General features: G+C 43.5%; 1 protein-coding gene across 5 annotated transcripts in view; it reads left to right on the top strand.

Annotated features, from left to right (window-relative positions):
* Nucleotides 1-913: 913 nt before the first annotated feature.
* The window catches only part of LOC147886189 (putative 6-phosphogluconolactonase 1), a 33,213-nt gene continuing 9,459 nt past the window's right edge, over nucleotides 914-24,667 (top strand). For all 5 annotated transcript variants that reach the window (XR_015543360.1, XM_087395989.1, XM_087395988.1 and 2 more), the window contains exons 1-3: nucleotides 914-1,007; nucleotides 8,342-8,851; nucleotides 9,546-9,671. Coding sequence is in view for 4 of the 5 variants with exons in the window: in XM_087395989.1 (XP_087252115.1) it covers nucleotides 957-1,007; nucleotides 8,342-8,851; nucleotides 9,546-9,671 (687 nt within the window). In the remaining variant the exon portion in view is untranslated. The remainder of the gene's footprint in view (nucleotides 1,008-8,341; nucleotides 8,852-9,545; nucleotides 9,672-24,667) is intronic.

Below are 24,667 nucleotides of genomic sequence, written 5' to 3'. Positions count from 1 at the left end.
GAACTCAATGACAAAAATGTCACACACAGAGAATAATTTAAAGAAGAGAGAAGATAGGATAGTGAATCATCGAATGGGCTAGTGGAGAAAGCAAAGGACTATGAACGGAATTAGTTATGGGTTTAAATCTTGAAAATTGGAAAAAGCCCCCCTAATCCCTCGCTCCCCTCTCCCTTCCTATGATCATGCTTTGCTATCAAAACCAAGTAGCCCAAAACATTGATATGCGGTTGCCTATCTTGCATAGTTAATTGATGTAACTAAACTAGTTATGGTAAGCTTTATTGACATAACACAAGAGTAGGTGGGAAAGAGTGGGCAATTAACCTCTTGCTTCGATTTCTAATCCTTGCTACAAATGCAAGCAAATTGATCATTTTGCTAGGCAATACCTTAAGACTCCAACAAGTGTATTGAGACACTCCCACACACTTTGTTGCCATGTGGCCCCTTCTATTTTGGTTCTTTCTCTCTCCCACACACACTCACTCACACACACTTTCTTTTTTTAAGAACTCTCTCTCTTCCTCTCTCTCTCTCTCTCTCTCTCTCTCACACACACACACACGCACGCGCGCGTGCACGCACACGGAGTTTGCAAATCATTCGAACTTTCCTATACACGGCTTCCATCACATGTGTTGCAAATTAATCATTTATTCATCTTGACAATTGTTTTCCTTTGACAGAACCAACTTGAAGGCAGTGCTAACGAGTACTTGTACTCACTTGTTTTGAGAGCCAGCTTTGCTATGTGAGGCACTTACACCCATCAGACATCTCACCTGTTGAGAGAATGTGTGGTGTGGTGTCTGCACGGGAAACGGGCGGGCGAACCGACGGGAAGGGGGAAGCGGGCAGGAATGGGAGTGCTTGTGTTGGGGCACGTGCATGCGTATTGGAAGCTCTATATAATTTCCAAGCGGTCTCTTTCAGCATTCAAATAATTGAGAGCTATGGCTATCTTTACCAAGGCGCTCTTATCTTCTCAACCCTCGCACTCGCAGGTTTCTTCTCTCTCTCTCCCTCTCGCATTTCTTGCATTTCCACAAACTTTTCGCACTTGCTCCTGCATCCTCATCTCTTTTGCTCTCCTGCTTTGCTTTCATCAATGCTTTTACCAGATACAGGGAGATTTCAGCGCTCTCCTCATCTGTAGAATTAGCATTCGTTTCCCTCTTGCATGCTCCCCGATTCCGAAGGAATGCATCACCTTTTCATTCTTCATTAGAGATATAGTTCTACCCGCTCTGTTGCCCGCATTCAAGGCCCAGATGTTCCTTCGCATTTATCACTGTAGGAAACCGGGAATCACATTGGGCAGCCCCAGTAGCTTGCAAGAAGGAACATATCATCTCACCGCTCTTGTCAATCGTAGAAGCAGAGTTGAACGAATCAATCGATAAGCAGACCGTAAATAATCGTTAGTTTTTGGTGTATGACAAAGTTGAAAAGTTGGGTGAAGAAGAATACGTCACATGAAAACTGCTCAGAAGTTTCAAGGAGGCCGAGGCATCTGGAACTATGAAATGCCACTGTGGAGGGCTAAGTGAGCTTGAGCGGAGGAGGAAGATGAAACATTTTAAGGCTGGCTTGGAAGCTAGCTTTTGTTTAGAACTGGACTTTGAACATGATAAAATGAGCAGGGTGTCTCCTCTTCTGGCTCTTCTACTGATGGTCCAAGCAGGTGCTTGGTTTTCTCTTTTTGGACACGACTGTTTTTGTTGGTTAAGGAGCTAACGTCGAAATTGCCGTGTTCTTTTGGCAGAGTGACTTTGGTATTGTTTAGCCTAGGATAGCCCCCACCTTCTCGATGATATTATGAAGGTGCATTGCTTTGCCCTAAATTTGAAGTGAGCGTACGGCCGACGGTGTAATGTACGGGGTCTCCGCCATACCGTTCGTATGCCACTAGAAATGCCTTATGTATCAGAGACAACCTCCTTAGATCATAGACTCTTAAACGAAGGTCAGCCTTCGGTCACAGTAAAACCTGTGAAATATATTGCAGCAACAAAATAGTGAACCTCAGAACAACATTCACTACAAGGTTACTGCTTCACACCTCAGGGAGAGGTTTAGGTAGGCCAGAGGAGGCAAGAACAGAGGCACTGGAGGTGGGGGCGGAGAGGCTTATATAGGGGCTGGAAGAGCCCCTGGACTGGCCAACTGCTAGTCTGTGAGACAATCAAGGGGACGCATGCGCACATGGTGGGGTCGGCTGCGTCAAGGAGCACTATCACATATGAGAGAAGCAAGGCACAAGATTGAGGAGATCGACGCAGCCAGAGGCCTGGCGAAAGCCACTGAAAATGGGGTGTTGCAGATAAGTGGCCACGGTGGATAGGCCAGTTTTCGAGGACCGGGGCATGCTTCAAGTTGGTCGCTGAACGAGTGGCGCCTTTGTGATGCTTGTTCTCTGATCGTTTGCAAAAATCGAACTTGTCTAGTGCATATTATGTGAGCTTTCTATCGTGGGCAAGTCTTCCTCTACAAACATAGTTGTGAAAAGTTCTCAAACGAAAGTGGTATCCTTGAATTTGATACACTCAAATCTTTGTGGCCCATTGAATATCAGTCCATACGAGGTAAAGTATACTTCTTGATCTTCATTGATGACTATTCAAAGAATGCATGGGTGTACTTCCACAAAGAGAAATCTGAGATCCTTATATATTTTAAGGATTTTGTTGCCATGGTTGAAAACCACACGGTAAATGAGTAAAAGCTCTTAGATTAGATAAAGGTGGAGAATAGAAGTCAATAGAACTCATTGAATTTTGTAGAGAGAAGGGAACAAGAAGACAACGCATAACTTCTCATACACCCCAACAAAACGATGTTGCTCAATGCATGAATCATATGTTAGGCGAGAGTGCTAGGAGTAATCACTTGTATAATACGAAGAGAACTATGCTCCCTTTGTCATCATGTTTTATGCACAGATTATAATCAAGTTTATAATCAAATAAACTTCTATCAAATCCTCTCTCTAAAAAGTGTCGATCTATTTTGAATATCACGCATGAGGTGATTGTTTCAATCATACAAAGTACTTGTAGACCTTTTTCTTCTTGTCTTTAACCTCAAAACCAAGTGGAGGTTCCATATATACTTCCTCTTTCAAACCACCATTAATATACTTCCTCTTTCAAATCACCATTAATAACTGTGGTTTAAACATCCATTTGATAAAGAGGCCAACCATAATATGTAGCTAGGTTTACTCTCATTATGTTGGACAAAAATTGTAAAGGTCTCATTATAACTTTGTAGACATAACCCTTTGCAACCAGTCTGGCTTTATAATTTGTAATACTTCCATTACTCTTGGCTTTAATCTAGTAGACCCGTTTATTAGCAATGGTGCTTTACTTGATGGTAATTCTACTATCTGTTTTTAATGATGTTGTAATACTCTTTTTTCATGGCTTCCTCCCACTTGGGATTGTCTTTGGCCTCCTCATATCTTTCAGACGTAGATATAGCTTTAATGGTGATCATTTAAGCATGACTCACATTAAGCTTGTCAGAGACCCTTCCTATCCTAGTAGATCTTTTGAGTTTATCCTCATCATAAAGAGTTTATCTATGACTTGGCCCTCTTTAAAAATTTCATAAAACCATCTAGGCAAGGTATGAGACTTGCGAAACGATCTGCTTCTATAGCTCATGAGGATAAGAGTTTGGTGGTTTTTGGAACCACTTAGTGTGTAAGACACATGTCCTACATTCATGTACATGGGGGACAAATGGATGGTCCCTCCATCCACCTCAGCTCCTCTTTTCCTACATAAGTTCCCATGGTCCTCTTCCATTCATTTCCATCCTTTCCAAAATCCCACGTCTTATTCCTTGCTACTCCTTGTTGGGAGCTCCTCTTGCCCATCCTCTCCATCAACAACCCCTCTCAGCTCCCTCCTCAGGTTTGCTTTCCTCCTTGGACGTTTTGGTAGAACATTCCAGCGTAGAATCAACATGACAATTCCATATATTCTTCATATCTTTTAAAACATTGTCATTTTATTTTAGGATTCAGATCAACTTGATGCTGTTCAGTTAAAAAACAAAGAGTGTCCAACCTATTAAGGTATGATAATGCCATTATCGAATTTTCAAAACTTTATTTTGATGTTTTTTAAAATTTCATCATTATTCTTGGAGATTTATTGGTGGCTGAAGTTCCGTGATCTGAAGGGTTGACCTGTTTCGTATCTAGATTGATCCAAAAAGCGCCAGATTATTGAGAAGGAAAGAATCTGACACGCTTTGGACAGCCCCAAGAACTTGGACACCCAAGATTGCCCTACCAAAATCCTAAAGGCATGTGGGAGGTGGATCCGAGTGTATCCAGCACTCCAAATGCGAGCCCAAACAGCACGTTCTCTGCAAGTAATAGTCTTTGACATCGCCGAAAGCTCATAGGGCATTAACCAAGTCTTGTGCATGTGGAGCTAAGGAGATCTTCCTTGATTACGTGATTTGCCTCATGATCGGTGAGTAGGATAGATGGGGCTCAACATGTTCTTGGTCCCAAGGGTTGGTGGTAAGTTTGTGACGAAGTCCACGCTGATCTATTGAAAGAGCTACCTAAGAAGCTTAGTGAGATAGAGTAAAAACTAGCAAATTCTAAGGAGGAACACCTACCTTCTGGCACACATGACAAATCGAATACCTTGATGTTTGCCAATCGTCGAAAGCGTTGGCCAGAACTAAGAGAGCACACAAAGTCTGTGTTTGTAGAATAACCGATTAACTTGAATGGCTTAGGCATTGGGTTGGTCATCCAACATTACTTTGTATGATACTTGTTGGACTTTTGAGAACCTTGCTCCTAGTTCTTCCTATCAAAGAACTTGAACTCTGTATCAACCTAAATCGTAGTCACCATACCCTTTTTGCTACGAGCATACGAAATGCTTGATGATCGGTTTGGACTGTGGACCCTTGCCTAAACAATGCCAAAGCGAAGCACATTTTTTCGCTACCACTTTCTCCAATAAATAAAAGATGAAAGTGCTTATGGGCTGCTTTAATTTCTTCACTCCCTACAAAGATTTAGTTATGGGAATTGCGGTTTCTTTGCCAAGTCTTTGATATGCTTTTGGTAAGTTTTAAGAATACTCATAAATATATGTATCTCTTTTGCATTTGTGGGCACATCCCTCTCAACAATGTCCTTGACCTTTGTGGGACCTAATAGACTAGTGGGAATGATAATGCACCGGAGATAGTGCACCTTCTCAAAAAAGAATTGGACTTCTTGGCATTGGCGCCCAAATAAAGATGACCTGCTCGAAGTGATGTTCATGCTGTGCACGATTTTTTGAGAAAATCGTAATGCCATTGAGAAATACGAAGACACATTTACTGATGAGGTTCTTCAAACCTGAAAGGTTATTTGTCAGATGTTGGCTGCGCACTTAAGAAACTAAAGGACATGACCACAAAACCATACTAAACCTTCTTTGTGCAGAAAAGCTATTTGTGGACGTTTGCTTTGTGGATTTGGATTGGATAATACCCACATCTCTCTTAGGGAACATGTGTGTGCCATTGATATTTTCCAAGACGTAGCCGATTTTGGGCATAGGAAACTTATTGTACACTGTAAGTTTTTGTTTCGTGTGCGGTCATCCATACACATCTTGGTTGTATGTTCTTGACAAAAAGGGTCGGGCTGCATATGGGGAACTGTTGGGCTGAATGAAGCTTGTTTTGAGCAATTCTTCCAAGCATCTCTCCCTTTCTCCACCATGGCCTTATTGAGCTGGTGCTGAAGTTGTGGTAGAAGTTCTATTTTGTGATCCTGTAGCTATACTAGCAGTATGGTTAGGGATAATGGCTCTCTGACATAGATCGTATAAACTTGCCGGAGTCCATTGGATGGCTAAAATCAATGGCTAGCAAGAACGTCAAGGACTTGAACTTATGCTCCGTTCAAGGCTACTAACTCTATTGCACTGGTGGAGTTGATGTCCCCTGATCTCTTGGAATCTACGAAGGAAACAAATGAGATTCCCAATCTAGCCGTAAAAATTGGAGGAAACAAATGAAATTCCCCCTTCTGCTGGTCCTCAGTCTCCTCGATGATGATGAAAGTTGTTTTGGCAGGAGTTGAAGGTGGAATTGGACCAACTGCTATGGCCATCTCCTCGTGGAGCTTTTTGTAGTGAGGACAATCTTGCTTTTTGTGGCCTTGCATATGACAATACTAAAAATGATCTCTTTGTTGTTGTACCCGGCATGTACCTTTGAATCCAGGAATGCACCGAAGCAATGTTATCCTTCATTCCTTCTCCCTTTGCTCATGAGCTCAAGGTTTTGAGCTGGCTTGTAGGTAGTGTCATAATCTTTGTGCTTGAAACTATGAATGAATGTCTAAGCAAAGGCCATGTAGAAACTTTACGGTCTTGTCATGTTTCTTCTCTTGAAACTGTATGACCTGCATGAACCAGTTGGCTAAATGGTTGATTGACTCACAGGGGCTTTTGGACAGCTCTAAAAACTGTGTCTCAAAACTGTCAAAATACGGTGGTGTAGGAACTCCAATCACTTGTGTTTGAACTTTGGATATTTTGAGCATTTTAGTGATCTGCTCGCCACTTGCTTCATTTGAAAGATGCAGAGAAGCCAAAATACGCTTCTCATTTCCTTTGTGTGGGCCATGGAGAATAACTTTCAAATGGATTAAGACATGCAATAAGAATCAAAGGTTAAATTTTTTTCGTAGTACCTCGAGTTTCGTTGGAACAGTACCTACGGTTTGACTAGAGATAGAAGTAGTGTTTGATCCCATTCTTCTTTTGCTTCCCAAGCCTCGAGTCAATTCTTTTTTAGGTCGAGTGCGGGCTGGTTCGTTCTTCTCTTGCCTCCCAATTTTGACGCTTATCTGTGGCTGTGATAAATTTTAAGTCCTATGTCATCAGGGTGTCTTACTACAGAGCTTGCATCTGCATCATGGTCTGCACCACAGCCAACATAGCAGGTGGTGTATGGGCGGTGCTTCTGGGGTCCAGGTCCATGTAATGTAGACACCACCTTTTCATCCTGGCTGGAGTTTGAAGGCATCTCGTGTGATGTCCAAATTGCCGGAGCTTGTCTTACCATACACTGTACAAGCCTCCCTAACCCTACCTCACAACTCAAAAGAAATCTGAAGCTCTGATGCCAATGTAGCAGGCACGTGATATCTGAAGCTCTGATACTAATGTAGCAGGTACGTGAGCTAAGCTAAGCTACTCTCTCACTAGCATATAGGACTTTCACAAAGTGGAAGTGTGACTGAACTGTAATACATGTGAGTGATAATGTGTGGAGATCCTCAGTGGGTCTCCTGCCATAGCTGTTTTGTTCTGTTGATAGGAAAGACAAAACACTGAGAATGCAACTGTGGGAGCCTTCCTGAAGCAGAAGAGTGGAGAGATGCAATCAACTTCCTTTACAACTGGAGAATGGGGTGCACTCTTGCTGAAGTCCTCATTGTCACTTTAGAGTCTTGAAGCTCTTCTGCTGGTACTGAACTGTAGGTATTGCAGAGGCTGAATGAATGAAGGGATTGGGCTCTTTCATACGCTGGATCAGCCCCTGAACTGGCTGACTGGTACTGCTAGTGACCTGTACTGCTGCCTGGCTGACTGGTACTGCTGCTTGGCTGACCTGAATTAGGGCCATTGGCCCCTTTACAAACTGTGACAGAACTGACCAGATCTGGGCATTATATGTAGTGCTGCAGGCCGCTATGTGTCCTCTGGATGGACTACAGGGCTCTGAACTGTCTGTGGCAGTTCAGCTCCTCTAACAATCCCAAGGCATGTCTGCTGCTCCTGGAAGTTGTACGGGCGTACAGCTGCATGCATGGCAGCCCATAGTGATGTATGATGCCTCCTTTGTGACCTGATGGTGGCCCTCTCGGTCCTGGTGGCTGACTGGGGGTCTGACATATGGCCAGCCATGCCATGGGCTGTATAGACAACTATGATAGGATATGCGTGACAATCAGTTTGTTTCTGAATCATGCATGCAAAACATTCATCGGGCATGGTCTGGTATTGTCACAAGCATGATTGGATTTCCACTAAGGTGATTATTTTGCATTAATTAAATAATGGTGTTTTGATCTTTTCCCTTGATTTGTACTTTAGAAAAAGATAGTGCCTCCAGCAGATGGTTTCCTATAATCTAGTTTTCTGGCTATCTCATTGACCACATTTCCTTATGATGGTTGCACATGGGTATGTTGCTGCTGTTTTAATCATTGATGCACTTAAGGAGCCAGGTGTCGCATTTAAATCGAGTCAACAAGATGTACTAAGTCTAGACTGCAAACATTTTTTTGCAGGGTATGTGGGTTTCATCAGCTTGCTTGTCTGACGAGTTAAGAGGCAAGTTCTTTAATGTGAAAAGGCTTGTTTGTGTTGTTCGTAAAGCATCGATTGGCTGGCATGCCATCAGGGAAACAGGCAGAGGCCACAGATTGCTTGTTTATTCTGCAACTGCTGTAGTGTCTGAGGAAAGCCAGATTGAGACTGATTTGCAAAAGGCAAAACCAAAAAGAGGAAGACCAAGGAAAAATACAGCTGGAGTTGGTACAGAGACTTTGTCTCGGAAAAAAAAACGAGAGAAGACTGTGGGAGTGCAAACACAGGAAGAGAGGCATACAGTATGTGAAACACGTGAAGGGCATCTGTTCAAGTACTCAGAGGTGGTTCCCGAAGTTTCATTTCAGCAGTTTGAAGATGAGGAGGGAGTTTCATCCGCTCTTGTGACCCACATAGTTCAGTTGTCAAAGGACTCAATTGATTCTAAAGGCTGGTTCACCATAGCACTGTCTGGAGGCTCACTCGTGAAGGTGCTTTCTGCACTCAGGTTATGGAATTATTAAGAATTATGAAGCATTTTGTTTGCAGATTAAGAATCGTTTTCTTGCTCAACTGGTTTGCTCCCATTTTTTTAAGGGATTTCATCATGGAGATCAGGTTAAGGAGAGACTTGAGAATGCGATTGGTGAGAATATTGCTGTAAACGTGCAAGGGAGGTGCAAAATAGGAGGCATGTACACTGAAGACCTTGAGAGCCTGAGCCAAATATCATTAGAGCAGACATTAAGATGTAGTTGGCTATAGAATGCCAGAGAAGTTCCTGTTATTCAAAAGAAATTGGAGCATTTTGGAATAAAAGGATGTCTTGACTACAAATTTTCCTTAAATTGATTTGTGTAGTGTACATGCACATTTGAGGTGCAATAAATAGAAGAGTAATGTAACTAAGCCATATTTACCAGCAAAGCAAAAGGATTTCAGCTCTTTCAGATTGTAAACGTATCAAAAGTTCCTTATGTTTGCCAGAAAATTTACACCAGATGTTAATGTCTAGCTGTGTTGAATTATGCATAGTACGCATATATTTTACTTGCCACAAATGCAGCAAATTAATATGATTCTGTGATACATCGTAAATGAATTTGAAGTTCAGGTTTCTTGAAATTTCATCAAGGTATGCATTATCAACATGGGCCATAAAATTGTGTAATATTTTTTGTGCAGACACTGGGCAAACTGGCTGATGAAGCATTGATCCATGGTGTTGATTGGAGTAAATGGCATGTTTTTTGGGTTGATGAACGGGTGGTACCTTTAACTCATGGAGATAGTAACTATAAACTTGCAATGGTGAGTTGCTGTTCACAGTACTTTCCAAAAAATTTCAAGTGTTTAGATAATGAACTAACCAGTGGTCCTAAAACACAAGCTGTATTAAGATTGGCTCAATGTTTGTGCTGATTTCTAGCCTTTTGGGAATTTATGAGCCTATCTAAAGAACTGGTTTTACGTACATCTGTTTGAGAGATGTCACATGCATCATCTCTACGATTCCTATAAAGACCAGATGTATAATTGTCAATGCCCAACACGATTCCCTCATTCAAAGGGAGGTAGGTGGTAGGCAAGCACAGTGGATACCATTTACGCAAACATTGCCTCCATACAGAGGCTAGTCATGGATTTGTTAAAGGGCCAGCTACTGACCAGGCTTGATTGGCCAGGCCCGGCTTGCAGTCGGCTACATTTTAGCTAAATTGTCAGCTGACCAGCAGCCCAGCAAGCACGAAGGGTTACCAGGCCTATAATTGGCCCTGCACCACTCAGCAGCATAGAGTCAGTCCTTCAGCCTCATGGAGCAACAGCAGAAACAGCAGCAGCCTATATGTCAGCCAATGAGCATGTGAGGATAGGATTGGAAGAACCAGGCTGCTCCATGTCTAAAAGTGGACAGCAAAGTAATTTACTTTTAAAGCCCTTGCTGCATAGCTGCACATTTGACGTATTCAACCAACAACTAGTTCACACGCCCTTCCCTTCTATGCTGTTTTCTTCTTCTCACAGCTCTTCTAGGGGCTTTTGCGGCCCCCTTTGTATGGCCAGGCCCCTCCAAGGTCCCTTTCTCAGCCCTCTCTTGCTTGCCTCTTCTTTGCTGCCCATTGGCAGCCATGTTGCCTCTAGCAGCTCAGATCAGCCTAGCAGCCCTCAAATCTTTGCTCATTCTCCCTTTCCCCATTCCCCTAAAGCCTTTCTTCTTTCCTTGCCTACTCTCTTGATCTTGCCTTTGATATTATTCCCTCTTCCTATTTTGCCTCTCATTCCAGCCCGTTTCGAGTAGAGTCCTCAATGCTAGAAGGTTAAATGCGCATATAACTTTAAAGCCACTAACACTAATTTCACATCATCCATGAGACAGTTTGTATGTTTAATTCCAAGTCATTGTTTGTATCAAAAACAAACCCAATCAAGTTCTCTCTTTCCACTAGAGTAATTGATATCATCAATGCAACTTTCCACACAAGTGGGGTGTTTCCAACGACTCCTTGCATGGCCCAAAAGACGACATTTTCACATCCCTCTATTTTTGCAAAAAGGCATAATGCTACATATCAAATCAAATGACAAGGCATGATTTAGATGAATACCATGCCTTTCTGCACCATCTAAAAAAATTATGCGTAGCAGAATATGAATTTTGTGACACAACCACCCTTTTGAGTACTTTGTACTTCAAGCAATTATTTTATAAAAAACTTAGATTCTTTATTTTCTTGCTTGATTTTCGAACCACTTCAACTAATTGTCGCTCGCTTTTTTGGGTTCGCTCGCATTTTCTCACTCGCTCTATTGATCTATCACGAGGACGTGAAAAGTGATGTAAAGTATCTTTGTAACTCAACCTACGCTTAACTCGGGGTTAACCATGGTTAAGTGTTGTAATGGTTTGGCCGTGAGGGACTGGCTAGAGGAAGTGCACACTTCCTAGAAGTTCCTAAGGGCAAAGTCTAGGTGCATCACTAGGTCCTAGGGGCAAGGCAAAGGCTTTTAAAGAGGGGTCTAAAAGTTGGGCCTAAGGACAACCAATGTTGTCCTTGGTATGGGGGTTAGGACTTTAATGAAGGGACAAATGGCAAGGAGGAGGTGCCATTTGTCAAGCATGTGTATGCATGCCTTTCCCCCACCTTCCATCTCTCTCCCCTCACGACGTTTTCAGTTGTTCTTGTGCAGTTTTTGAGCTGTTTGAGCTGTTTCGAGCTTGTTCAGCCTTTTTAACACTATTTTGACTGTTCCAAGGCTAATACGCACTTCTAGGAAGTGCCATAACTCATTTTTGAACTGTACGGACGTCCGTACGGCTGTACGAAATCCGTACAGACGTGTCCAGTTGCCTCCAACAGGTGCCCGGGGTTATCTTTTGCTGTGCTGGACCTTTGTGCATATGTTTTTGGCTGCGTGGTGGCTTCTGGAGCTGTTCTGGAGGTGTGCAGGCTGCAGGAGAAACTTTCCCTGTTGCTTTTGGCACCTTCTCTTAGGAGGACTCAGGCACATATCCCGAGACAATCGTTTCGAGGCAGATTTGTGAACCATCTTTTCTCTACAGCTCTTTCTTGTTCACCCTCCGCTCTCTACCTTCATTTCTCTCCTCTCCTGATTGCTGGAAGACACCTGCACCTTGCAAGGAGCTTGGACAGAGGATAGGTGCGAGGAAGGAGCTCACCCCTCTGCCACAGACAGCGGGAGTTGGTTCCAGGTTTGGTTTTTCCTTGTTCTTTCTTGCTTTGCAGCTTTTTGCAGTGCATGCGTGTTGTGTGCAGTCCTTTCAGGACCCCAACAGGTTCTAGTAAGCACCCAAAGGCCAGGGTGATCCTGTGGAAGGCCTAAGGACAGTGTGGATGCATGTGATAGCCTTGAGGCTGCCTTGAGCTCAGTTTGCCAGTGGTTTGGATGCCTGAATGCCTCTAAGTTGTGTCAGATCAAAAGTGAATGCCTAAGTATGCCTTGCCAGTGGAAATTCTAGTGGTGCACTGGGATTAGATGCCTTGAAGACAAGTAAAGGATTGCAGAGAGGAATAGTGCAAGGTTGAACCCTTGTTGTAAAGCATTTCCATTCAGAAGCATTAAATAAATACCGTAAGGGGCGCCAAGGCATTTGGGACTAGTGGGTGCACTGTGTACTATTTTCATCGAGCAGGGGCATTCTAGCCTCACCTTTGTTGTTGTTGAAGCTTGTTTCTAAGTTGTGCTAAGTGATTTAAGTGACTGAAGCTTGCATTGTGGCTATTTATGAAGTTTATGACTGAGTAGAAGAAGATCACTACCCTTTTGTTTATCGAAGGCCGGTTTCAGATTGCCTCAAGTGCACACAAGGGGTCTTTTATCCCTCTCAATTTCATGCTTGACGAAGGGGTCGGCACATGTTCTAACACAAACTCATTTTAAGTTCTTCAAATTGAAAAGACCCAAGATATGCCTTGAGCTTCAAGAAGGCTTGTTTGCTAATCACTCATCTTAAAGAAGGCTTCATGTAAGATACAATAGTCCTAGAGGTGATCCTTAGGAAGCACCTAAAATGGGTCCTAGTTGGTAGGTTGGGGTTATGCTTATTAGTTATTAGTTATTTTTTATTTTTCTCATTTACTCATAGTCTTGTTAGAATTTAGTTACAAACTTTATTCTTTTCTTTGTTCTTTTACTTGTTTTATAAAAAATTTAATTTGTAAGATTGGATTGTCTTATGATTCATGAAGGTATATATTATTCTCATGCTCTAGGAGCATATGCTTTTAAGTGGCATATGTTCGGAGGAGTTACGTCTTCTCCTATGGTAAACTCGTATTTTCATTGGTCAATCTCTTACATAGATGTTTTCATTTAGGGTGAGATCATGAGAGGCAATGCCCATTTGGATGGTCTTCTATGTTGGCAAACCTTACGATCAGATTTTGAATGTACAATTGTTTTTGCAGACATTTGTATTTTCTTACCTCCTCCACTGTATTCTTCGATTTCCAAGCATGGTTGATATTCCTGTGTTCTGTGGTCGGATTGAAGAAAATCCAAATGAGTATCTTGTGGCCTTCAAGCGCCGTTGTGTTTCTCTCAATTTTCTTACTGAAGATAGATGGTTGTTGGTTCTTTCTACATTTCTAGAGGGTTTGGCTCAAGTGCGATATGAGAAGCAGGCCAAGGACGTCCGCCAAAGTTAGCCAGATTGACGGCGGCTATGATTAAGTATTTCGGCAAAGAAGAGGAGCCGAAGAATGTGTACTTGCAGGTGGCAAATCTGAAGCAGTCAGAAGGTGAGACGGCGCGTCGATATGTGGATCGAGCGGCCGTGCTCTTGGACCATTTAATTACCACGTAGGAGGACAATGTCGGATTTCGAGCTGGAATGACTCAGCATATGCTGGGCTACCTCGTAGCAGGAGCAAGTGCAAGCTTAAATGAGAGAATCTAGAGACCATGGTGCGAGCGCAAGAGATTGCTCAAAAGTTTGACAAAGTTCAGTCTGATCCCGCTTCAAAGAAGACAGTTGTCCCTTCGCAACGCCCTCAATTCTTGCAACAACCACCTGGGGGGTCCAACTCAGAGGCATACCCCCACCCTCCGTCAAGGATGTATCCACTGCCTCCACCTGAAATGTATGGTCCTCCCTTAGATGCTTATCCTCAACAAGGTGTATATCCTCACCCTCCGCCTGGAAGATTTCCCCAGCGTCGCCCACGAGCCTCCCTCCTTGCTACTCCCTCAGTCCCTCCTACTAAAGAACCCGGAGTCAATGACCTTGCCAAGGCTCTGAATGACCTTCGGCTTGAGATGGTGGGCATTAGAAATTAAGCCAATCGCCCTCCAAGAGAATGTGCTAATGTTATGTGCTACGAGTGTCATCAAAAGGGTCATTATCACACTGAATGCGGACCCCTCTCCAAACCGTGCACCAGGCCTCCCCAAGAAGAAGGTGTCCTTCTCAGAGTCCCCAGATGCTAACAGAGAAGGCTAAAAGATCTCGCAAGAGTAAGTAGTCGCCCTCGGATTTTCCTATCGGCTCAGGGCAAGAAGACTATTCGGTCGTTCAGGACCTTGCTCATCGGTCTTTGAGCATCACGCTTCCTCGACTAATAGCATTAAGCCCTAAGGTGAGTCGTGAGATGCAGCAAGGGCTCTTATAAGGAAGAGCAAGAAAAAGGGAAAGGTACGAGAGATTTCTTCTATCTCTGAAGATGTTGATCGGCACCCGCATACAGTAGATTCCATCATAGATAATTGCCGTATCAAAAGTGTGTGTTGATCGAGGAGCCGCATGTTATATCATGGTGTCCCGTATCATGAAGAAATTGAATTTGAAATGCACAAGGCAGATGGTCGACGACTCACCACCTTGGGAGTCATTGAGGATTTGCCCATCACTGTCAATGGGTTGACCACCACCATCAATTTCTATGTAGTGGACATTGAAGATACATGTAGGAGTTACCCAGCCATACTCGGGAGACCGTGGTTGAGAAAGAGTGATGTAGTCAGTTATTGGAAGACGGGACATATGTCGTATCATGAAGAAATTAAATTTGAAACGCACAAGGCGTTCCTCCACTCGAATCAAGGTAGTAGATGGTCAACGACTCGCCACCGTGGGAGTCATTGAGGATTTGCCCATCACTGTCAATGGGTTGATCGCCACCGTCAATTTCTATGTAGTGGACATTGAAGATACAGGCAGGAGTGACCCAGCCATACTCCGGAGACTGTGGTTGAGAAAGAGTGATGTAGTCAGTTATTGGAAGATGGGACACATATCTTTTGGTGCTTCAAAGAAGAAGATCCCGATGCAACTAGGTGTCATTGAACTAGAAGAAAAAGAGGAGCAAGACAGTGATACTCTCTCATTCTCGGCGTCTGAGTCAATGGAAGATTTAGACGGGGGAGGAGTTCTTGGAGGAAGAAGTTTACATGATGGTGGTTGTCTTCGATCTCGCCACCCGCGGAAAAGGTAACAGCTAGTCCTCAACAGCTTGAATCTATGCTTTCTCCAGACCTCACTCCGAGTGAGAAAGATGAGTTTCTAGAAATGTTCAAAGGTTTCCTTGACCACTTTGTAACTAGCTACTATCACCTTCGCCATGTGACTGCCATAGAACACAAGATCGAGCTGAAGCTTGATGCTAAGCTAGTGGCTCAGAAGTATCGGAGATTAGGGCCCCTACAAACCGACGCTTTGCGCTTAGAGTTGCAGAAGCTTATAGAAGCTCGGTTTATTGTTCCGGTTCACAATACTAAATTGGTTTCACTAGTGGTAGTCACCCCAAAGAAAAACAACAAGTGGCGGGCCTGCATCGATTATAAGAAACTCAATGGGGCCACCAAGAGGGACCATCATCCTCTGTCCTTTCAAGACCTCATTCTTGAGAAGGTAAGTGGTCATGAGATATATACTTTTTGCGATGGTTACTCCGGGTTTTATCAAATCAGCATTGCCGAGGAGGATGTGCTTAAAACCACATTTGCCACACCCTGGGGGACGTTTACATTCAAAGTAATGCCATTTGGCCTCTCCAATGCTCCTGCTACCTTTCAAAGATTTATGCAGATGGTGTTTGCTCCTTATTTGGGGGTTTTCTTGGAGGTGTTTTTAGATGATTTCTGTATATTCTCGACACGTAAGGAGCACGTCATGAAGGTTAGGTTGGCCTTCCAAAGGGTCAATGATGCGAATGGCAGTCTCAACCCTGATAAATTCTCTCATGCTTGACATGATGTACTCCCGCACTTGAGCTTGCTTTGCGTTTTTTATTCATACTTAATGAAGTACTTTTTTTGAAAAAAAAAATCACTATAACTATCCACTTTGAGCTTATTCTGGCCGGTTTTGTTCATACTTAATAGAAGTCCCTTTTTTTTTTTTGGGGGGGGGATCACTCCAACTAGTCACTCAAGTCCTAGCCTATCCTTAGGGGAGGCAATATGAAAAACTGCCTCGCTCCCCCTTGGCATTCCCTTCTCAGGCCCTTTTCTTGCATTGCTACATTGTGGCCCTTGCTCTTCACCCCCATAATCTTAGCAAGGAAACTTGCTAGGAGAAAAACAAGGGGAAAAGGAAAAAGCAAGCAGTATGGCAAAAGAAGATTAAGGTGAGAAGAAGAAAGAGAAGCCTAAAAGTCAGTAGTTCAAACAACAGCTAAACGACAAGATTGATGACATCAACAAGAATTGCAGTTGGTATGCAGAAAGATAGTACGGCAGTGCAGAAGTCTGTTGCCGCAATAGCCTCAGCTTTAGCTCCTGCAATGTCATCATCACTATCATCATCATCATCATCAACGTCATCCACACACAATTGTTGCAACATCATCATCATCATCATCATCATCGACACCAGTCTCGGCATCGGCATCGGCATCGGCATCACATATTGGTGTTGGAATCAATCCTGGCCCTAAAGGCTTGCTAGTTTGACCTCCCTTGTTGTCACCCTTACCCCTTAGCCAACCACCATTCCTCTCTATAGTTAGGCTCACCTCAGCTACATCTTAGATCGTCCACCAGTGTTAGTCTTTTGCCATCCCCAGCCCTCTATTCAAATCCCTATCATTCAGTCCCCATTCATGCCTTGCCCATATTTGTCATGTCAGGCACATCCGATTGCGAGATTGAGAGTAGATCATCATGGAGGTTCACCGCCTACGTGCACGAGAGAGAGAGAGAGAGCAGGATCATTTCATACATAGCCTTGGTCAAGTAATACTTCGTAAGAAGATTGCAACCATGGCAACAGCCTTGAGCAGTGGGTAGGTCTGGCTAGGCCTAACTAGTTAGGGGTGGGGTTAGTTTGATTAGGTTTAGATTTAGTTAGTTGGTCTCGGTTAGGTTAGTGTTAACTAGGGGTTAAATGATCAAGTTAGGTTACCTTAGGTCAATGTCCTAACTGTCTTATCAGTCTTTAGCTAGGAGTCCTAAGTGTCCTAGGTGACTTAGGGACCTTATTATAAAATAAAAGTTAAAAAATAAAAAACAATAATTTGTAGCCTCTTTTTGGGGCTCTCCACAGCCTTATTTTGGCTCATTCAAGCGCCGTTGAAACTTCTTTGACGACCTTTCTTCTGAGCCTCTCCATTGACCTTTTTGCGTTTCCACACACTATCTTAGGTGCTCCTTCCTGCATCTCGGGAAGCGTAGATAGAGTTTCTGGATGCCCTTTCCTCTATGCTCCAAAGTGCTTTCCGCCAGATAATTACAGCAAGGATAGACAAGAGCACATTAAGCATGTGAAGCAAGTGCTGGAAATTTTGAGGATGTATCAGCTTTATGCAAAAGCCAGCAAATGTACTTTTATGGCAAAGGAGGTTGAGTATCTAGGCATATTGTGAGTAGACATGGTATTTGGGTGGATCCTGCAAAGGTGGAATGCATCAAAAATTGGCCACAGCCACAAAATCCCACTCAGTTGAGAGGATTTTTAGGTCTTGCTTCCTTCTACAGGTGCTTTATTCGCAAATTTGCCAAGAGGGCAGCTCCTCTTACTGACCTCTTGAAGAAGGATGCTTTTGGGTGGGTCAAGGGAAGCACAACGCAGCTTTGAAGACCTGAAATTTGCTCTCACTCATGTACCTGTCTTGGTATGCCCTGATTTTTTGCATCCTTTCATTGTGGAGGCAGATGCCAGTGGCAAAGATTCTATGTTTATGATCAGGAGATGTTGGCTATCTTGCATGCTTTCAAGAAATGGCACCACTATCTGTACGGAAGTAAAATTAAGGTGAAAACAGATCATGGGACACTCAGATTCTTCCTCACCCAGCCAAATTTGTCATATAAGCAGAAGAGGTGGTTGGCTGCAGTCCAATCCTATGATTTTGACATTGAGTACAGAAAAGGGAAGGAAAATGTGGTTGCAGATGCCTTGTCTAGGATGTGGGCTTGCAATTTGTATGCTATCTCTACCATATATCAAGAGTGGATTCATGGCATTCAAGAAGAGTATATGCAGAATTCTAAAGCATCTCCCATATTTTCAGATTTGCAAAAGCCTTCTAGTCAGGGTCATCCGGATTTCAAATTGCATAATGGGTTGTTGTGGTGCCAAGACATGATTTATTTAGTGCCAGACTCAAAATACCGCTAGCTGGTTTTGCAAGAAATGCACTCTTCTCCCATGGCTGGACATGCAGGTATCACTAAAACATATGAAAGAATCAAGTAGAGCTTTACCTGGGAAGGCATGTGGAGAGATGTGGTTAAAGACGTGGCTGAATGCTTGCCTTGCCAACAGAATAAAGTGGACAGCAAATTACCCTCAGGTCTCTTGCAGCCATTACCCTTTCCAGAGGGAAAATGGACGGACATAGCAATGGATTTCATCACAGGATTGCCTTCTGTGGTGGATAGAATGATAAAACAGGCCCATTTCATACCCACTAAGACCCAATATTCAGCATCACAGGTTGCTTGGCAATTCATTGAGCATGTCTTTAAGAATCATGGTTTCCCTTAGGAAATTGTCAGTGATAGAGATGCAAAGTTTAGGGGTCGCTTTTGGCAGGAGATATTTATAGCAATGGGAACTTTACTCTCACCTAGCATTGCTTACCATCCTGAGACTGATGGGTAGTCGGAAAGGGTGAACAAATGGGTGGAGGAATATTTGAGGCATTTTTGTCATGATACTCAGAAGTCTTGGGATAAATGGTTAAATGGTTGTCACTTGCTGAATTTTCTACAATAGTACCAAGCATCTCTCCATTGGCATGAGCCCGTTTGAGGCAATGTACGGATGCAAGGTCAGGATGCCTTCTTCAATTGCTGACATGGCTGTGAAAAATCAGCAAGCACGAAATGACTTGGAGAGGATGGATGCCCTTCTGTAGTTGGCAAAAAGGAATATGTAGGACGCCCATGCCAAGCAAAAGAAATATGCGGATGAACGTAGGAGAAATTTGCCTTTCAAAGAGGGAGATTATGTGCATTTGCGGCTCCATAAGAACCGTTATGCCTCGCTGAAAGGTAATACGAGCACAAAGCTTGCTCATAGGTATTACGGTCCTTACAGGATCATCCGCAAGGTTGGAGATGTAGCATATCAGTTGGAGCTACCCAATACCTCCAAGTTCCATTATGTTTTCCATGTGTCTTTGCTGAAACCACATGTTGGACAGCATGTCCATGTTCTTCCAGAGTTGCCACCTATGGATGAAGAGGGCCACATCCTCTATGTTCTGGAGCGCATCGTGGGTTTCAGAGACCATGTACTCCGAAACAAGGCCTACGTAGAGTATCTTATCAAGTGGTGGGGACTCCCTGAGGATGAAAATTCATGGCAGCCAGAAAGCATTGTCGAGGACCACCCCTATCTCCTACCGGATTGATTAGTAGTTGCTATTTGCTGCACTTTTGACAGCCATGTTGTGAAATTTTGAGGGCAAAATTCTATTGGAAGGGATGGCTGTAATGAAGGGGACAAAGGGGCCAAGTTAGAGGTCCTTTAGGTGGAAAATGTGGAGGGACTATCGAAGTCCCCATCCACCTCCTACTATGTACTTTTTGACGTGACATCTAATTCCTATCTACTTCCTTCTCCTTCCTCCTACGTGCTCCGTACACTCTCTCTCCCAATCTCTCTCTATCTCTCTCTCCTCCCTTCTCCTTTCTCTCCTAATCTCTCTCTTCCTCTCCCTCTTCCCCCCTTTCCACACTTCTCTCTCCTTCTCCCTCTTCTTATCTCCCCCTCCTCCGGGGGTGGATGGGGACTTATATAGTCCCTCAACATTTTTTACCTAAAGGATCTCTAACTTGGCCCCTTTGTCCCCTTCATTACACGCAAGAAAGTCCTCCTTGTTGGGACTTCAATGCGAGGACGGGTACGTTTATGTATCGCTTTTTCTGATGACTCTATCTTATTGCAAGATGTTGGTCTAGATGAGGTGGAGATGTCTCGAGTCTTCGCAGACGGGCAAGCCTTGGTCACATCTTACAGGCATGCTCTCTTAGATATGGATAGGATACATGATCTTATCATTTATAATGGTTTGGATCGATGGTCCTCTTTGGGTGGATTGACTTGTTTTCCACATAGAGGGGGCTCTAGTGTGGTTGACTACCTCATGGGATCTCCTGCCTTTGCCTTGCATATCATCAACTTTGCCTCATGGGACCGCTTGCCTTTGCCTCACATATCAGCGACTTCTTCGTCTTGCCTCCACCTTCAGGAGCTGATCATACTTGTCTCCTCTTTGGTATATCCATCCTCGGTCTCATGATGCATATCACGACACTACACACACACACTTCATGTCATGACATGCACTTTGATGATAGCCTCTCCCCTGAGTACTCTGCACACATTTTTACTTTACTCGCAGATTTGGAGGACATGTCGTGCGTCGAAGATCGAACCGCTTTGATCTATCACTCTCTCCATGAGGTTGCCATACACACCTTCACGCACACAACCCGCTCCACTTGCCCACCTCCTCTTGGCTTGATACCGTGCTATTGCTTGTACGATGATGAGTGTAAGACTCTACGCCGTAAACTCCGATTTGAGACTAAGCATCAGCTTCCAAGTGAGGCATAGATGATGCATGAATATTGCAGCGTGGTCCGTTAGAACCACTACTTAATAAGCATTCTACTTAGTTAACAACTGTTAGGACTTTTGGTAGAAGTTTCTTGAGTGACGAGCCCTCTCTCCTCTCACGGACACCACACTATGGCACTCTTATGCATGTACACTATATGACATTCTGTACCAGCCATCACTTGACCTCTCAAAATTATCCCGTCCTGTGTTTTACACACTTTTCACTGCCAATGGCGTGAAACATGCAGCTTTGAATCTTCATTAACGACCGAGCGAGACATCACGAAGGCTTATGTATTGAATACATTGCATATGGAAGAAGTACTATGGCCTTGTTCTTGCAAAGCTTTTTAACAAAGTGGTTTCCCTCACATGTGTACTATCGCTCCCATTCACAAGGTAGGGGATCCCATGAGCTGAAAAGTTGTAGGATCATTATGATTGGGCATGTCATGTCCAAGATCTATGTATCAGTGCTCAACATAATTTAGCGAGTTTGTAGAGCTTTAGAACTAGGGCCGAGGGACAGGCCCGCTTTTGGACTGATCATGCGACTGTAGATCATCATTGAAGAGGCCAGAGCACATAGACAGAGGGTTCATTGGTGCTTTGTGGATTGTCGCGAAGCTTTTGACACAGTGACGGGAGATCGCCTTATCAAATGCTTTTAGGATCTAGGGTATGGTCATGAGATCATTTGGGCAGTTGTGGCATCCTATGAGAGGGTCTCGGGCGGAGTTTAGATTGGTACAGGGTGGACAGTGGACATCATGAGACTTTCATGGGGACACTAGGGGGAGCAGATTACTCTCTCACTAGCTCCTTGATTAGATTCTCCTCTATGCATATGTTCTAGTCTTACTCTCATCTTCAACGAGTGGCCTCCAACAACACTTGGATGCACTGCATATCTTTTGTGAGACACATGATTTGAAGGTCAACCTTAGTAAAACTAAGGTCGAGTAGCCTTGCACAAAGAGTAGTTCACGCTAGACGGATTACTGGTGGATGTTGTTATATCCTACACATACTTGGGGGTTCTTTCTCTAGCCCGATTTTTAGAATGGGACCAACGACATAGGCTCGGCTGAGCAGGGACATGCTGTGCTTGCTAGATGCAAGCGGTAGTCCTTTCACTCTCATTTCCAAGATCTTCTGACCATGTCTCCTATCTGACTGTTTTGTTTGTCCTCACGGTCATGTATCGCTGGAACCAGCCTTCAATAACTAAAAGGACAGTGATCTTCTTCTACTCATTCATGCAAGGCCTAAATTTCAAAATGAGCCTCTTTTCCATGCACGAGCAAGGCCTAAATTTCAAAATGAGCCTCTTTTTCTAATGACAAGCTTTGTCCTAGGGTAGATTTTATCTAAAAAAATACATCATATATATCTACTTTATGTGAAAAAATGAAAACAACTTTCTTCATTTGACATCTAGGATTTCGAGCCATTGGTTATTGACAAAGAAACAACCCAGTGACGTCAAATTTAGGCATATATTAGTATGTCTCATCCTTTTTTTGGACTTTTTCATAGAAATCTAAACCATGTTGAAAACGTTTGCTATGGCAGCTGCAAAATGTTCGTCACGTCTTAGATCACTTGAAATGTTTGTCTAAGCACTCAATAAAACTTTGTCTAAAATATTACATAATACAGTACACAGTGCACCCTCTGGCCCAAAGGCCTTGGCGCGCCTTACGGTATTTATTTAATGCTTCTGAATGAAAATGCTTTACAAGTGGGTTTCACCCTTGCACTGTTCCTCTCTTCAAATCCTCTACTTGTCTTCAGGGCATCTAATTCAAGTGCACCACTAGAATTCCCACTGGCAAGGCATACTCAGGCATCCACTTTCTGACCCAACTGAGAGGCATTCAGGCATCCAAACCAATGGCAAACTGAGCTCAAGCAGCCTCAAGGCTATCACATGCATCCACACTATCCTTGGGCCTACCAGAGGAACACTCTTGCCTCTGGGTGCTTGCTAGAACCTGTAGGAGTCCTGAAAGGACTGCAAACAACACACATGCACTGCAAAAAGGTGCAAATCAAGGAAGAAGCCAGAACTTAGAATCAATTCCCGCTATCTGTGGCAGAGGGACGAGCTCCTTCCTCGCACCTATCCTCTGTCCAGGCTCCTCGCAGGGTGCAGGTGACTTCCAGCAATCAGGATAAGAGAGAAATGAAAGTAGAGAGCGGAGGGTGAACAAGAAAGGTGTGTAGAAGAAAGATGGTCCACAAATCTGCCTCGAAATGATTGTCTCAGGTTTTGTGCTTGAGTCCTCCTAAGAGAGCATGGCAAAAGCAGCAGGGAAAGTTCCTCCTATAGCTTGCACTGGTCCATAACAGCTCCAGAAGCCACCACGCAGCTAGAAACATTTGCAGAAAGGTCGAGAATAGAAAAAGACGACCTCGGGCACCTGTTGGGGGCAGCCGCACACGTCCGTATAGTCTGTATGAAAATTTTCAAAAACTTAAAAATTGACTTTTAGCACTTCCTAGAAGTGCATACTAGCCTTGGAACAGCTGAAACAAGCTTAAAATAGCTGAAAACAGGCTTGAAGCAGCTCAAAAACTGCACAAGAACAACTGGAAATGTCTAGCACCTCTAGGAGAATGAGGGGAGAGAGATGGAAGGTGGGGGAAGGGCATGCATACACATGCATGACAAATGGCACCTCCTTCTTGCCATTTGTCCCTTCATTAAAGTCTTAACCCCCACACCAAGGACAATGCTGGTTGTCCTTGGGCCCAACTTTTAAACGCCTCTTTTAAAGCCTTTGCCTTGTCCCTAGGACCTAGTGGTGCACCTAGACTTTGCCCCTAGGAACTTCTAAGAAGTGTGCACTTCCTGTAGCTAGTCTCTCACGGCCAACAACACTTAACGATGGTTAACCTTGGGTTAAGAGTAGGTTGAGTTATGAAGATACTTTACATCACTTTTTATGTCCTTGTGACAGTTGGGGCCTTAGTTATTTAGGCAGATCGTGCCCGAGTGAAGAGGCTTCAGGTTCTCTTGTCATCACGTATGATCCATAGTAAGCCATTGGTCCACACAGATAGTTTTGGTTGAGTTTGAGGCATCTCCACTACAGATTTACGCATCATTCCAGGTGATTACATATCTCTATTGAGTCAGGGATTATGATTCCTCGACCTCAAGTAGATGCAGGTCACCATGGATGGCCTTATCTTGATTCTCAACTGAGGGCGTACACGCATATGGTTTGATAGTCTAGGACTCCATATGGATAGATCACTGCCCTTCCATTAACTTATCTCATTACATTCTCTTTTGAGTGGGAATCGATTTGAGTTTACACGTCTTCGAGATCCTTGTGAAAGTGGACAACACGTATTAGAATATGTCCAACATATTCATTTGATTGCCATAAGATACTATAGCATCAATCTATCATTCATAGTAGTGATATGCATATAATACACTTTTTGGCATAGTACTTAGAATAACTTCGTTTTTCTACATAATTCGTTTGTTAGTCTGCACGAAAAACTCAAAACATATTCATAGTAACCTCATGCAATTCAGTACCGCAATTTCATCCGCATGCAACGCCTTATTAATACCCAAACGATGATACTCTTTTCTCATCCCTAAGAGAATCATTAGGTCAGACAATATGCTTTCGCAGTTATCTGAGAGTGTTCAGACGAGTTCTTCCATTACGTAAACATTGCATGCAATTGTGATATTAATAGAACAAACCAACTAAATAAATGAAACTCTAGTGATGTGGGAACCACTCAG

Source organism: Dipteris shenzhenensis, chromosome 24, assembly GCF_047967505.1.
Source record: "Dipteris shenzhenensis isolate YYH24624 ecotype China chromosome 24, Dip_SZ_1.0, whole genome shotgun sequence".
Classification (NCBI taxonomy): domain Eukaryota; kingdom Viridiplantae; phylum Streptophyta; class Polypodiopsida; order Gleicheniales; family Dipteridaceae; genus Dipteris; species Dipteris shenzhenensis.
Note: the sequence above shows the minus strand (reverse complement) of the source record. Positions and strands in the feature narration are given on the sequence as shown.